Here is a 15,182-nt window from a genome sequence, read left to right on the forward strand (position 1 = left end):
AACAGAGTAAAGAGGCATTTTAACATCATAGATTTAGATTAGATTTAGCCAGCGGTAACTTGTGGAATAGACACCGGCTGGAATGCTGATTTAACCAATCAGCATTGGTTAAATCAGCATATACTCATTGTATAAATATGTGTAACATGTGTTAAATGTGTGTATGATTTTCCTTTCTCCATATTTGAAAATATCTCATTGTGTGAACACTTCTAGTACTAAATGTTTTGCCCCCCCCATAATATTGTACTGGACTGGGATGAGTGGAATGATTTGTATGACTGGATCCTTGTTTATTCAGGTAGAGCTACAGTGCCTGACCTGACACTTGTCAAATTCCTCCTGTAACTCCAGACACTGCAAGTTCAGGGAGTCTCAGTCATTCTACACTACTTTCCCAGGAGTGGACGAGTATTTCTCATATTTCAGACTGTCTACTTTCCCAGGAGTGTACAATGGACTAGTATTTCTCATATTTCAGACTGTCTACTTTCCCAGTATTCCAACTGCTTCTATCCAATGAATGGGCAGTGTTTGTGTGTGTGTGTGTGTGTGTGTGTGTGTGTGTGTGTGTGTGTGTGTGTGTGTGTGTGTGTGTGTGTGTGTGTGTGTGTGTGTGTGTGTGTGTGTGTGTGTGTGTGAGAGTGAGTTGGGTGAACTTACTAACCCACAGCCATTAGAGACCCATTTTTTTGGTCTCTCTCTCTCTCTCTCTCTCTCTCTCTCTCTCTCTCTCTCTCTCCTTCTCTCTCTCACACACACACTATAAAAGGCGGATCAGAAACATGATTATAACAGAAAGACTCATAACAAATAGAAAGGCTGAATCATCTCTGAGGTTTGATGAGACAGAGACAGAGTGGTAGTGGTGAGACAGAGTGGTAGCGGTGAGACAGAGTGGTAGCGGTGAGACAGACAGAGTGGTAGAGCTGAGACAGACAGAGTGGTAGTGGTGAGACAGACAGAGTGGTAGTGGTGAGACAGAGACAGAGTGGTAGCGGTGAGACAGAGACAGAGTGGTAGCGGTGAGACAGAGTGGTAGTGGTGAGACAGAGTGGTGAGACAGAGACAGAGTGGTAGTGGTGAGACAGAGACAGAGTGGTAACGGTGAGACAGAGTGGTAGCGGTGAGACAGAGTGGTAGAGGTGAGACAGACAGAGTGGTAGAAGTGAGACAGAGTGGTAGTGGTGAGACAAAATGGTAGAGGTGAGACAGAGACAGAGTGGTAGCGGTGAGACAGAGACAGAGTGGTAGTGGTGAGACAGAGACAGAGTGGTAGTGGTGAGACAGAGTGGTAGAAGTGAGACAGAGTGGTAGTGGTGAGACAAAATGGTAGAGGTGAGACAGAGACAGAGTGGTAGCGGTGAGACAGAGACAGAGTGGTGAGACAGAGACAGAGTGGTAGTGGTGAGACAGACAGAGTGGTAGAGCTGAGACAGACAGAGTGGTAGTGGTGAGACAGACAGAGTGGTAGTGGTGAGACAGAGACAGAGTGGTAGCGGTGAGACAGAGACAGAGTGGTAGTGGTGAGACAGAGACAGAGTGGTAACGGTGAGACAGAGTGGTAGAAGTGAGACAGAGTGGTAGTGGTGAGACAAAATGGTAGAGGTGAGACAGAGACAGAGTGGTAGTGGTGAGACAGACAGAGTGGTAGAGGTGAGACAGAGACAGAGTGGTAGAGGTGAGACAGACAGAGTGGTAGAGGTGAGACAGACAGAGTGGTAGAGGTGAGACAGACAGAGTGGTAGTGGTGAGACAGAGTGGTAGTGGTGAGACAGAGACAGAGTGGTAGTGGTGAGACAGAGTGGCATCTCTGGTCCCTGGGGATCCCGCAGAGTGGCTATGCGGTAATGTAGAGATGAGATGACTGAGACAGGCTTGGCATTACTAAAGTATAATGCACTTGTCTTTTCTGGGAAGAAAGTGATGTCTCCTTTGGAATGTACGTTGCTGTAAAGGAATCGAAACGAAATGAATCAGAGAGCATCACCTCTGGCGACGCAAAACTGGTGGAAATTAGGTCATTTGATGCTGTTGGAAAATGTTTGATGTTTTCCCTCTTTTTGTTTAAATGTATAGAAATGCTATTGGAGTGTGACAGTAGTATTATCATTTGTGTGATAGATATAGACAGATTTCACATGAGCATTATAGAAACAGAGAGGGAGAGAGGGAGGGAGGGGAGGTAGAGAGAGAGAGGGAGGGAGAGGAGGTAGAGAGAGAGACAGAAACAGAGAGAGGGAGGGAGAGGAGGTAGAGAGAGAGACAGAAACAGAAAGAGAGAGAGGGAGGGGGAGGAGGTAGAGAGAGAAACAGAAACAGAGAGAGGGAGGGAGAGGAGGTAGAGAGAGAGACAGAAACAGAAAGAGAGAGGGAGGGGGAGGAGGTAGAGAGAGAGACAGAAACAGAGAGAGGGAGGGAGAGGAGGTAGAGGGAGAGAGACAGAGAGGGAAACAGATGCAGAGAGGGGGGAGGAGAGGTTGAGAGAGAGAGGGAGGGAGAGGTAGAGAGAGAGAGGGAGGGAGAGGAGGTAGAGAGAGAGAGGGAGGGAGAGGAGGTAGAGGGCGAGAGACAGAGGGAAACAGAGATGCGGAGAGGGAGGGAGGAGAGGTAGAGAGAGAGAGAGAGGGAGGGAGGAGAGGTAGAGAGAGAGACGGAGGGAGAGGAGGTAGAGAGAGGGAGGGTGAGGAGGTAGAGGGAGAGAGACAGAGAGGGAAACAGAGATGAGGGAGGGAGGAGAGGTTGAGAGAGAGGGAGGAAGGAGAGGTAGAGAGAGAGAGGGAGAGGGAGAGGAGGTAGAGAGAGAGAGGAAGGGTGAGGAGGTAGAGGGAGAGAGACAGAGAGGGAAACAGAGATGAGGGAGGGAGGAGAGGTTGAGAGAGAGAGGGAGGGAGGGAGGAGAGGTAGAGAGAGAGGGAGAGGAGGTAGAGAGAGAGAGGGAGGGAGAGAGAGGAGGTAGAGAGAGAGACAGAGAGGGAAACAGAGATGCAGAGAGGGAGGGAGGAGAGGTAGAGAGAGAGAGGGAGGGAGGAGAGGTAGAGAGAGAGAGAGGGAGGGAGAGGAGGTAGAGAGAGAGAGGAAGGGTGAGGAGGTAGAGAGAGAGGGAGGGAGAGGAGGTAGAGGGAGAGAGACAGAGGGAAACAGAGATGCGGAGAGGGAGGGAGGAGAGGTTGAGAGAGAGAGGGAGGAAGGAGAGGTAGAGAGAGAGAGGGAGAGGGAGAGGAGGTAGAGAGAGAGAGGAAGGGTGAGGAGGTAGAGGGAGAGAGACAGAGAGGGAAACAGAGATGAGGGAGGGAGGAGAGGTTGAGAGAGAGAGGGAGGGAGGGAGGAGAGGTAGAGAGAGAGGGAGAGGAGGTAGAGAGAGAGAGGGAGGGAGAGAGAGGAGGTAGAGAGAGAGACAGAGAGGGAAACAGAGATGCAGAGAGGGAGGGAGGAGAGGTAGAGAGAGAGAGGGAGGGAGGAGAGGTAGAGAGAGAGAGAGGGAGGGAGAGGAGGTAGAGAGAGAGAGGAAGGGTGAGGAGGTAGAGAGAGAGGGAGGGAGAGGAGGTAGAGGGAGAGAGACAGAGGGAAACAGAGATGCGGAGAGGGAGGGAGGAGAGGTTGAGAGAGAGAGGGAGGGAGGAGAGGTAGAGAGAGAGAGAGGGAGGGAGAGGAGGTAGAGAGAGAGAGGAAGGGTGAGGAGGTAGAGGGAGAGAGACAGAGAGGGAAACAGAGATGAGGGAGGGAGGAGAGGTTGAGAGATAGAGGGAGGGATGGAGGAGAGGTAGGGAGAGAGGGAGAGGAGGTAGAGAGAGAGAGGGAGGGAGAGAGAGGAGGTAGAGAGAGAGACAGAGAGGGAAACAGAGATGCAGAGAGGGAGGGAGGAGAGGTAGAGAGAGAAAGGGAGGGAGAGGAGGTAGAGAGAGAGACAGAAACAGAAAGAGAGGGAAAGGGAAAGGGGAGGGGTATAATAGCTTCACGTTCCCACACTCTTTCATAGGCTCTATTCTTTACCTCTGGTTAGCCACGCTGCAACTGAGCTGGAAGCTGCGCTGGAAGCTTCCATTGTGTGAAAAGGAGGGGACACACCCACAATAACACATTCACACACACACACACACACACACACACACACACACACACACACACACACACACACACACACACACACACACACACACACACACACACACACACACACACACAAACACACACCCACAATGACACATTCACAGACAGATAGGGGGAGAAAGAAAGAGAGAGCGACAAAGAGAAAGAGATTGAGATAGAGAGCACCGGTCACTCTCTGCTGTTAGTCTGCCCGTGCACCGCCGGAGCAGCACACGGTAAAAAACAGCTCGCCTTTTTAAAGGCATCTGGTCTCACAGGGGGAGCTGAGGAGAGCGAGAGCGAGAGAGAGACAGAGAGAGAGAGAGAGAGAGAGAGAGAGAGAGAGAGAGAGAGAGAGAGAGAGAGAGAGAGGGGGAGGAGGAGGAGGAGGAGGAGGAGGCAGAGCAGCAGCTACACAGCATTCTCAGCGACATCATCAAGCTACCAACCAAAACAGGCGCTTCAGCGAGACAGAGAGAGAATATAATTTTATTCCTGTCATCCATTTTTTGTTTTTTGTTTTTTTTTATCTCACGCTATGTACTGCATCACTCTACACTACGGTGTTGTAATCTCATAGCCAGACAGAGACAGTCCGTGATGTAGACAGATACACAGACGGAGAATGACAGCGAGACTAGAGGAGAAGCTGTGAGAAAAGGAACCATAACAACAGAGAGAGTGAGAAACAACGAGACTGGGAGAGAGAGAGAGAGAGAGAGAGAGAGAGAGAGAGAGAGAGAGAGAGAGAGAGAGAGAAGGATTAACAGGACAGAGAAAGAGAGAGACAGATAAAACAAGGATGCTGTTGCCTGAATGAAAGAAGGAATCGGACAGTCCTAAATCTCTCCTCCGGATGCGAGCGTCCGCTCCTCTCCTCCACCGCAGTGCAGCAAGGTAAAACACACCACGGATCTCATCGACTGCTACACGCTCACAGTCCCCGACACACTCTCCTTCTGGCCCAGAAAGAGGAGTAAGGGGAGGAGGGGGTAACAGCTGGATGTGGAGGGTGTTGGGGGAGCATCAGGAGCAGGAGGACAGGGGGGCATACCTAGCAGTGGAGGAGAATGGGAGCTGAGCAGTCCCTGGAAGATGGACAGGCCCCCAGTCTAACCAAGGAGCACACAGAGAACATGTGAGTTCTGATTCCTGAGTTCTGGGTTCCGAGTTTGGGGTTCTGAGTTCCGAGTTTGGGGTTCTGAGTTCTGTGTTCCGAGTTTGGGTTTCTGAGTTCTGTGTTCCGAGTTGGTGGTTCTGTGTTCCGAGTTTGGGGTTCTGAGTTCTGTGTTCCGAGGTTGGGGTTCTGAGTTCTGTGTTCCGAGGTTGGGGTTCTGAGTTCTGTGTTCCGAGGTTGGGGTTCTGAGTTCTGTGTTCCGAGTTGGTGGTTCTGTGTTCCAAGTTTAGGGTTCTGAGTTCTGTGTTCCGAGTTTGTGGTTCTGGGTTCTGATTGGACTGGGCTTTGTGCCCTGAGGCTCTGTCTTGTTTGTTCTGGTTGTGTGGATATCCATGCACATGAGTTCTGTTGCCTGGTCCGATCCACCTGGTCTGGAGAGACAGGGACTATGTGTAGAACATGAGGATATTGTTACTGCTCTTGTGATTGTTGTGGAGCTCCTCCTTGCATGCTGGGTATTGAGAAACAGAGAAGGGCTTTTGTGCCCCATATCCATATGTTATCCAGGTAGCCTAGTGGTTAGAGTGTTGGACTAGTAACCGTAAAGGTTGCTAGATCGAATCCCCGAGCTGACAAGGTAAAAATCTGTTGTTCTGCACCTGAACAAGGCAGTTAACCCACTGTTCCTAGGCCGTCATTGAAAATAAGAATTTGTTCTTAACTGACTTGCCTAGTTAAATAAAGGTAAAATAAAAACATGATGTACGAGCTCACCCATGGGCCTCTGGATGGTTTAGAGGTGAGGGAGAGAGATGGTGATTGTTGTTGTTTTGCTTTGTATGGAAATGAGGATGAGACCACAGACGGCAGCGTGCATGTGTGTGTGCATGTGTGTGTGTGTGTGTGTGTGTGTGTGTGTGTGTGTGTGTGAACTGTGGACTGTGTTTCAACACTACACTGCCCCAGGCAGGCTGTGAGAATGAAGTGGTATGTGGAAGTGTACACAATGTGTATGTAACCTACATGTATCTATAGTTGACTGGTGAATTCTTCTCAATCGCGTATTTTCTTTTTTAACAATGTTGCCCAGAAGACACATAACTCTGTGGCTTTTTTGCAAAACAGTAAATTGTTTTCTAAGAACATAAATACATTAATCCAAACTATCAGAATGATAAAGGTCTGAACACTACAGCATACAATGACATTCTTGACAATTCTGTGCTTCCAACTTTGTGGCAACAGTTTAGGGAAGGCCCTTTCCTGTTTCAGCATGACGATGCCCCCCGTGCACAAAGCGAGGTCCATACAGAAATGGTTTGTCAAGGTCGGTGTGGAAGAACTTGACTGACCTGCACAGAGCCCTGACCTCAACCCCATCGAACATCTTTGGGATGAATTGGAATGCCGACTGCGAGCCAGGACTAATCGCCCAACATCAGTGCTCGACCTCACTAATGCTCTTGAGGCTGAATGGCAGCAAGTCCCCACAGGAATGTTGCAGCATCTTTTAAAAAAATGTTTTGTATTTAACTTTTATTTAACTAGTCAAGTCATTTAAGAACAAATTCTTATTTACAATGACGACCTACACCGGCCAAACCCAGATGATGCTGGGCGAATTGTGCGCCACCCTATGGACTCCCAATCACGGCCGGATGTGATACAGCCTGGATCCAAACCAAGGACTGTAGTGACGTCTCAAGCACCGAAATGCAATGCCTTAGACCACTGCGCCACTCGGGAAAGCTTTCCCAGAAGAGTGGAGGCTGTTATAGTAGCAAAGGGGGGGACCAACTCCATATTAATGCCCATGATTTTGGAATGAGATGTTTGACGAGTAGATGTCCACATACTTTTGGTCATGTCGTGTTTAGTTCACCAAATAATTTCATACACATGAAATTAAATATTATTCCTCATAAAAAAAATTGGGGGGGGAAAAGTATCAGATTGTGTGTAGGATTCATTTACAATCACAAATACATGTAATCAATATATCGGCTGGTTTGCTCATAGTTTTGTAGACGTTCCATTGGTTCACAGAAACACAATCCACAACAGAAATAAGGGAAGGATGAACGCAAGTGATATGAATGACATTATTCTCTGCATCTCTGCATGTCCTCAACATTGTAAAAAAAATCTTAAAAATAAGATATTCCCATTGGCTAGATCTTTGCCTATTTTGTACATGGTATGAAGCTGATGGGATGATTTAGTATTTACTGGTTGATGGAAACAGTGAACACGATTACACACGTTTCTCAATGTGTTCATATTCTGTGAACAAAACATTTAACAGGGAATTTTGTATTCGCTGATGACATTTGTATTTAATACTCATTTAATATTATGTTAAAAAGGCAAGAAAATGATCGGAAGTTCTGTAAATGTATTTTTGATCAGTGCTGTTCTGCTAGAGAGAGAGAGAGAGAGAGAGAGAGAGAGATGTTTTGCTAGGAGAAGGAGGGCACAGACAGACAGACAGACAGACAGAACAGACAGACAGACAGACAGACAGACAGACAGACAGACAGACAGACAGACAGACAGACAGACAGACAGACAGACAGACAGACAGACAGACAGACAGACAGACAGACAGACAGACAGACAGACAGACAGACAGACAGACAGACAGACAGACAGACAGACAGACAGACAGACAGACAGACAGACAGACAGGAAGCAGTGCTGGGGACTGTGTTGAAATAGAACACGTCGCTGTGTCTGAGAGAGGAAAGGAAGAGTGTGGGAGAGAGAGTTATTTATATCTCAGGAGCACAGGAGAACATGGGCCAGGCTTAGTGACAGGGGAGCTAGCCTAAGCAGAGTTGAGAGCTCTGTTTGAGAGCTCTGTGTGACAGCTCTGTGGAGACAACTGTAGAGAGGTCTGTGTGAGAGCTCTGTGTGAGAGGTCTGTGGAGACAACTGTAGAGAGGTCTGTGTGAGAGCTCTGTGTGAGAGCTCTGTGTGAGAGCTCTGTGGAGACAACTGTAGAGAGGTCTGTGTGAGAGCTCTGTGTGAGAGGCCAGATAATACTTTTCTCAACTGCTTGATTATCCAGATGTAATACTGTAGCCACTGAGGCAAGAAGCTATTGCTAGTTAATGGTTTAGGCATAGTGAACGCTTACAACATCTACTAGATTCAGTCACGGGCGGATGTTTTCCTTGAGCGGATGGTTTGTAGACTGCAAATTGACCCAATAACCCCAAAACAGATATAATATCTGACTAATACATAATCATTTCAAACCTTGTTTACGTTTGGTAACCGATCACGTGTCTCTCTATTATGTGTGTGGAATGCATGGGAACAGATTTCCTAAATTAAAATTACTTGGATCTGATTTACGGGTGTTTTTACAGTCTTTTATGTCCGACAATGAAATAAAAAATTATAATAACTTGGGGGGGAAATAAAACCACCTCAGGCCAAATTCAGAACGTGGGCCGCCAGTTGGGGAACCCTGGCTTATGGGCTATAGCAGCCTCTTCCAGCCACGACAGAGTTGCCTTGCTCAACGTCAGAGAAGTGTGCTCTGCTCTCTCAACCATTAGTAACATGGCTTTGAGGTTTAGAATGCTCATGTTTTCAGTTATGCAACTGTTTCTGGTGCACCATTTATATAAGTACAGTACACATGGCTTGTAGCTATCTGTAGGGCCTTTACCATTCATTCTAACATACAGGCTGGCACTAGCCTGGTTCCAGATCTGGTGTCTCCTTCTGAGAATCTGGTCCCAGATCTGGTGTCTCCTTCTATAGCCTGGTCCCAGATCTGCTGTCTCCTTCTGTAATCTGGTCCCAGATATGTTGTCTCCTTCTATAGCCTGGTCCCAGATCTGTTGTCTCCTTCTATAGCCTGGTCCCAGATCTGTTGTCTCCTTCTGTAGCCTGGTCCCAGATCTGTTGTCTCCTTCTATAGCCTGGTCCCAGATCTGTTGTCTCCTTCTGTAGCCTGGTCCCAGATCTGTTGTCTCCTTCTGTAGCCTGGTCCCAGATCTGTTGTCTCCTTCTGTAGCCTGGTCCCATATCTGTTGTCTCCTTCTAGATCCTGGTCCCAGATCTGTTGTCTCCTTCTATATCCTGGTCCCATATCTGTTGTCTCCTTCTATATCCTGGTCCGAGATCTGTTTGTGCTTTTGCCTACTCTATTGTCATTGTCAAGCCATGTTCTTCATGACAATTCTTTAAGTAGTTGGCAAGAGAGCAGAAACAGATTGGCACCCAGGCTGACAGAGGAGTGTTAGAGATAGAGGCGATAGAGAGAAAGGTTTTACAATGGAGCAGAAGCATTGAAATAACAGGCTTCTTCATGTAGGAGGTAGCAGGCTTCTTCATGTAGGAGATAGCAGGCTTCTTCATGTAGGAGTTAGCAGGCTTCTTCATGTAGAAGTTAGCAGGCTTCTTCATGTAGGAGATAGCAGGCTTCTTCATGTAGAAGTTAGCAGGCTTCTTCATGTAGGAGGTAGCAGGCTTATTCATGTAGGAGTTAGCAGGCTTCTTCATGTAGGAGTTAGCAGGCTTCTTCATGTAGGAGTTAGCAGGCTTCTTCATGTAGGAGTTAGCAGGCTTCTTCATGTAGGAGGTAGCAGGCTTCTTCATGTAGGAGGTAGCAGGCTTCTTCATGTAGGAGTTAGCAGGCTTCTTCATGTAGGAGTTAGCAGGCTTCTTCATGTAGGAGGTAACAGGCTTCTTCATGTAGTATTTTGGACATTCAGGACCATTGCAGGCACAGGGATCATTTATTCCCAACGTCACATAGAGATGTAACATGGATGTAAAAAAAGAAAAAGCAAAAAAACATTTTGACATCCAGTTCATCAGATTCTATATCTACTGTATGTGTTATCACTGGCTCGAGGCATTCTTATCGAGCGTTTGTGTGTTATCCACAGAGGCATTAGACCCGTATCCATGGCGAGCATGATTGTTGTATGATGACATCATCTTGCTGCAAGGCAAGGATGGGTAGGGAGCTGCTGTAAGAATAAGATCACTTTATTGGTCAATTGTACAAAAGATCCAATCGAAATTTGACTTCCACTTTTAGCCCAAACCCCTCAGAAAGACACGTATACATAAACGTTTTGTGAGAGGTGCGGGGGGTGGGTGGCTGCCACTCTGGGATTGGATACCTTGGCTATTTGCCACCGGTCTTCGTTACAATTTATTCTCAGAGGAGACTTGCTTCCTGAACCTTGGGAGCCAGACGATAACCATAGCAACATAAGATACTACTGGATAATCAAAACATACATGATCACACTTATGTCAATTAACAGACACTCTTATCCAGAGTGATTTTACAGGGCACATTGACAGATTTCTGTCACCTGGTCGACCCAGGGATTTGAACCAGGGACCTTTCAGTTATTGGCCCAATGCTCTTAACCACCTGCTCTTTATTGATGATCATAGCTCCATTCAAGAACATTGTCCTTATTAACCATAGCCTGTTGTGTCTGGAAGAAGCTTTAGGCCATCTGGTTTCAGACCGTGTCTCAGATTAGAGATTATTATCATCATTAGGAGTGTTCTGGTCTAAGGGTCCTTCTAAGGGGCTTTGTCTCACCGTGTTGTCATTGTTGTGCCCAGAGGGGAATACTACAAAGCAGAATCAATGACTTAGTTGATCAACAACCAGAAATAACTATGGATTTTACTGGGTCATTAAGAAAACTAAACTTAGAAATGGCTTTTTGGTTGTTGATTAAATGAGACCAGGCCCATTTCAAGCGTATCTTTTGATCCTGCTTTGTAGTATAAAACTCAGCTCAGAAATGCATTAATTAACGGCCCAAGAACCAGGCTTCCCTATTCAGAAAGCCTGGTGAAGTCCACGTCAGAAAGTAGCAACAAAGGGGTGGATACTAGTGACATCTCGCAATACGTCAAACCAATCAAATGCCTTGCTTGGGCGGAGCTCCAAACGTGCCCACTAGTGCCATACGAGCAACAGTGAGTGAGGATAAAAAAATCACTCATTAAATGATTAAAACCCCATCCAAATATATTGATGTATGATGTGTTTGTGGTGACTTTGAATTTCAATCAATTGCACATTGTCGGCCACACTTGATACAATAAACTTTTACCTTTGACTGTAGGTGGACATGGCCATAACTTCCCTTTTTTAAGGGCATGTAGGGGGAGGGTTCTTAAAATATATCATCCAATCAAAATGTAGCCGCCGAAATCCAGAAGACGATTCTAATTGTTTATACTCAAGCCCCATTTACATGACATCTGAGCGGTCCGGTGCGTTGCATCGGATGTCATTCATTTCAATAGGGACCATCCACGAAACAGTGTTATAACAGCGCCAAAGAGGAAAAAATAACTAAACTAAACATGTTTTATTATCACCTGAAACAATATGTTTATCCTGTCTTGAATGAAAAGGTCATATTTTTTCTAGTCTCCCAAAATATATGCGATCTCTGATGAGAGACTACGCTGTCCTCAATCTTGTCTTGCCTTGTGAAACCCTCCCCATGCTATCTGTCCAGTAGTGTGAATATGAAGCACAGTTTAATTAACTACATCACCATGTGTACGGGGCATAATGGACTACATCACCATGTGTACGGATCATAATGAACTACATCACCATGTGTACGGGGCATAATGGACTACATCACTATGTGTACGGGTCATAATGAACTACCTCACCATGTGTACGGGTCATAATGAACTACATCACCATGTGTACGGGTCATAATGGACTACATCACCATGTGTACGGGTCATAATGGACTACATCACCATGTGTACGGGGCATAATGGACCACATCATCATGTGTACGGGTCATAATGAACTACCTCACCATGTGTACGGGTCATAATGGACTACATCATCATGTGTACGGGTCATAATGAACTACCTCACCATGTGTGCGGGGCATAATGAACTACCTCACCATGTGTACGGGTCATAATGAACTACATCACCATGTGTACGGGTCACAATGGACTACATCATCATGTGTACGGGTCATAATGAACTACCTCACCATGTGTGCGGGGCATAATACAAAATTCTCCAGACCTCCAAAAGGAGGTGTGACAACAACATGGAGATATAGCTACGCCGAGACGAGTTGAAGTACTACTTAATATAGACTCATCAAGGTTGCTGTTCTCCTTCTCTCTCAGTCTGGATGAGGATGAGAGGAAAATGCACAGATTATCTTCATTCAAACCCTTTCCTCTAGCCTCCACATCCCCAATGTCTGTCTGGCGACCACAGTGCTCACAGGTAAACGCACGAGTGCATGCAACAACAAAAAAAAGTTGTATTTTGGCATTACATTTGATTGATTTGGAGAATTGTAATATGTCTCCAAAAAATGCTATTGTTATTATTAATCTATAATTATAAACACTGAGGGTACAAAACAGCATTTCGGTTCTTGACCAAAATCGGTGCACCCGAGTGGCGCAGCGGTCTAAGGCACTGCATCGCAGTGCAAGAGGTGTCACTACAGTCCCTGATTTGAATCCAGGCTGTGTCACATCCGGCCGTGATTGGGAGTCCCATAGGGCGGTGCACAATTGACCTGGGGTAGGCCGTCATTGTAAATAAGAATTTGTTCTTAGCTTACTTGCCTAGTTAACTAAAGGTTAAACAAACTACTACCATACCCCATTCAAAGGCACTTAAATCTTGTTTGTCTTGCCCATTCACCCTCCGAATGGCACACTTACACAATCCATGTCTCAACGGTCTCGAGGCTTAAAAATCCTTCTCCTCCCCTTCATCTACACTGATTGAAGTAGATTTAACAGGTGACATCAATAAGGGATCATAGCTTTCACCTGGTCTATCATGACACAAGGCGAGACACAGGAGGCAGATGGTTGGAGTCTTACAATGTTTATTAATCCAAAAGGAGTAGGCAAGAGAATGGTCATGGACAGGCAAAAAGGTCAAAACCAGATCAGAGTCCAGGAGGTACAGAGTGGCAGACAGGGCTCGTGGTCAAGGCAGGCAGAATGGTCAGGCAGGCGAATGTACAGAAACAGGCAAAGGATCAAAACTGGGAGGACTAGAAAAGGGAGAATGCAAAAATTAGGAGAACGGGAAAACCGCTGGTTGACTTGGAAAAACATACAAGACGAACTGGCACAGAGAGACAGGAAGCACAGGGATAAATACACTGTGGAAAATCAGCGACACCTGGAGGGCGTGGAGACAATTACAAGGACAGGTAAAACAGATCAGGACGTGACGGTCAGTCTGTGTCATGGAAAGAGCAGGTGTTCTTAATGTTTTGTCCACTCAGTGTATATTAGCATATATATTATTATACTATTGTAATTATAAATTCATGTTCTGCGTTACATTTGATTGATTTGGAGAATTGTATGTCTCTGAAAATGCGACTGTATAATTACAATAGCATTTTCTGATAAATATTACAGTTCTCCAAATCGATCAAATGTAATGTGTAAAGACACACTTTTTGCATGCACACTTGTTCACTGTGTGTGTTAAATTGAAGGACAGGTTTTATATAATCTGGAATACATGCCATATTTACCAATGGCAGTTTTTTAAAATGTATTTCACCTTTATTTAAGCAGGTAAGCCAGTTGAGAACAAGTTCTCATTTACAACTGCGACCTGGCCAAGATAAAGCAAAGCAGTGCGATACAAACAACACAGTTACACATAAACAAACTTACAGTCAATAACACAAAATAAAATAAAAAGGTTGCCAGTTGTAGTTGTATGTTACCACCACTAGAGGGTGATCTAAGCTTCTCTCTATCTCTCTCTCTCTCTCTCTCTCTCTCTCCTCTCTCTCCTCTCTCTCCTCTCTTTCTCCCTCTATCTCTTCTTGATTCTGTATATTGAGTTTTTTTGATTGACAGACAGACAGCAGGCTTTATGACATCGGCGCTGTGCTAGTCCAGCTTGCTGACCAACAGTGTCTCACACAAAACAGAAACGAGCGAAAGAACAATAACATCTGCTAAATATGTGAATGTGGCCAATAAAAGGTGATTTGATTTGAAAAGAGGGGCAGATGGAGACCGATGGGGTCTTGAGAGAGAGATATATATATATATACTGTATATAAAGAGAGAGAAAGCGAGAGATACAGAAGAGGAGAGAGATGGAAAGGGGGAGGGAGAAGGGGAGGATAATTGGTTCAGTCTAATTTCTTGAGGTGTTGAGAAAGTTTTTTAGCCTCCTGATAGTGACACACACACACACACACACACACACACACACACACACACACACACACACACACACACACACACACACACACACACACTACCACTAATCCAATGACACGCTAATCACACAGCTGCCATGAGACGACCACCCTCCTACCAGCCAGACCCCTCCTTCTCTTTCCCCTCTTTCTTTCTTTCTTTCTTTCTTTCTTTCTTTCTTTCTTTCTTTCTTTCTTTCTTTCTTTCTTTCTTTCTTTCTTTCTTTCTTTCTTTCTTTCTTTCTTTCTTTCTTTCTTTCTCTTTCTTTCTTTCTTTCTTTCTCTTTCTTTCTTTCTTTCTTTCTTTCTTTCTTTCTTTCTTTCTTTCTTTCTTTCTTTCTTTCTTTCTTTCTTTCTTTCTTTCTTTCTTTCTTTCTCTTTCTTTCTTTCTTTCTTTCTTTCTTTCTTTCTTTCTTTCTTTCTTTCTTTCTTTCTTTCTTTCTTTCTTTCTTTCTTTCTTTCTTTCTTTCTCTTTCTTTCTTTCTTTCTTTCTTTCTCCCGCCCTTCTCTCCATTTCTCTCTCTCTCCCCCTCTCTCTCCCTCTCCCCCTCTCTCCCCCTCTCCCTCTCCCTCCCCCTCTCTCTCCCTCCCCTCTCTCTCCCCCTCTCCCCTCTCTCCCCCTCTCCCTCTCTCTCCCCTTCTCTCTCCCCCTCTCTATCTCCCATTTTCTCGGACAAATCTATCCACCAAGCTCGCGATTGTTTCAAAATTAGATTGTGATGATATAATAGACATAG

The 15,182-nt window shown here is 45.7% G+C and overlaps 1 protein-coding gene across 2 annotated transcripts in view; it reads left to right on the forward strand.

Moving 5' to 3' along the window:
- Nucleotides 1–4,480: 4,480 nt before the first annotated feature.
- The window catches only part of LOC106578818 (transforming acidic coiled-coil-containing protein 2), a 76,864-nt gene continuing 66,162 nt past the window's right edge, over nt 4,481–15,182 (forward strand). Inside the window, exon 1 of one of the 2 annotated variants that reach the window (XM_045702309.1) lies at nt 4,481–5,227. In XM_045702309.1, the coding sequence (XP_045558265.1) occupies nt 5,160–5,227 (68 nt within the window). In that variant the 5' untranslated portion in view covers nt 4,481–5,159. The remainder of the gene's footprint in view (nt 5,228–15,182) is intronic. The other variant, XM_045702310.1, reaches the window with a different exon arrangement.

The sequence above is a fragment of the Salmo salar genome, chromosome ssa19, assembly GCF_905237065.1.
Source record: "Salmo salar chromosome ssa19, Ssal_v3.1, whole genome shotgun sequence".
NCBI lineage: Eukaryota > Metazoa > Chordata > Actinopteri > Salmoniformes > Salmonidae > Salmo > Salmo salar.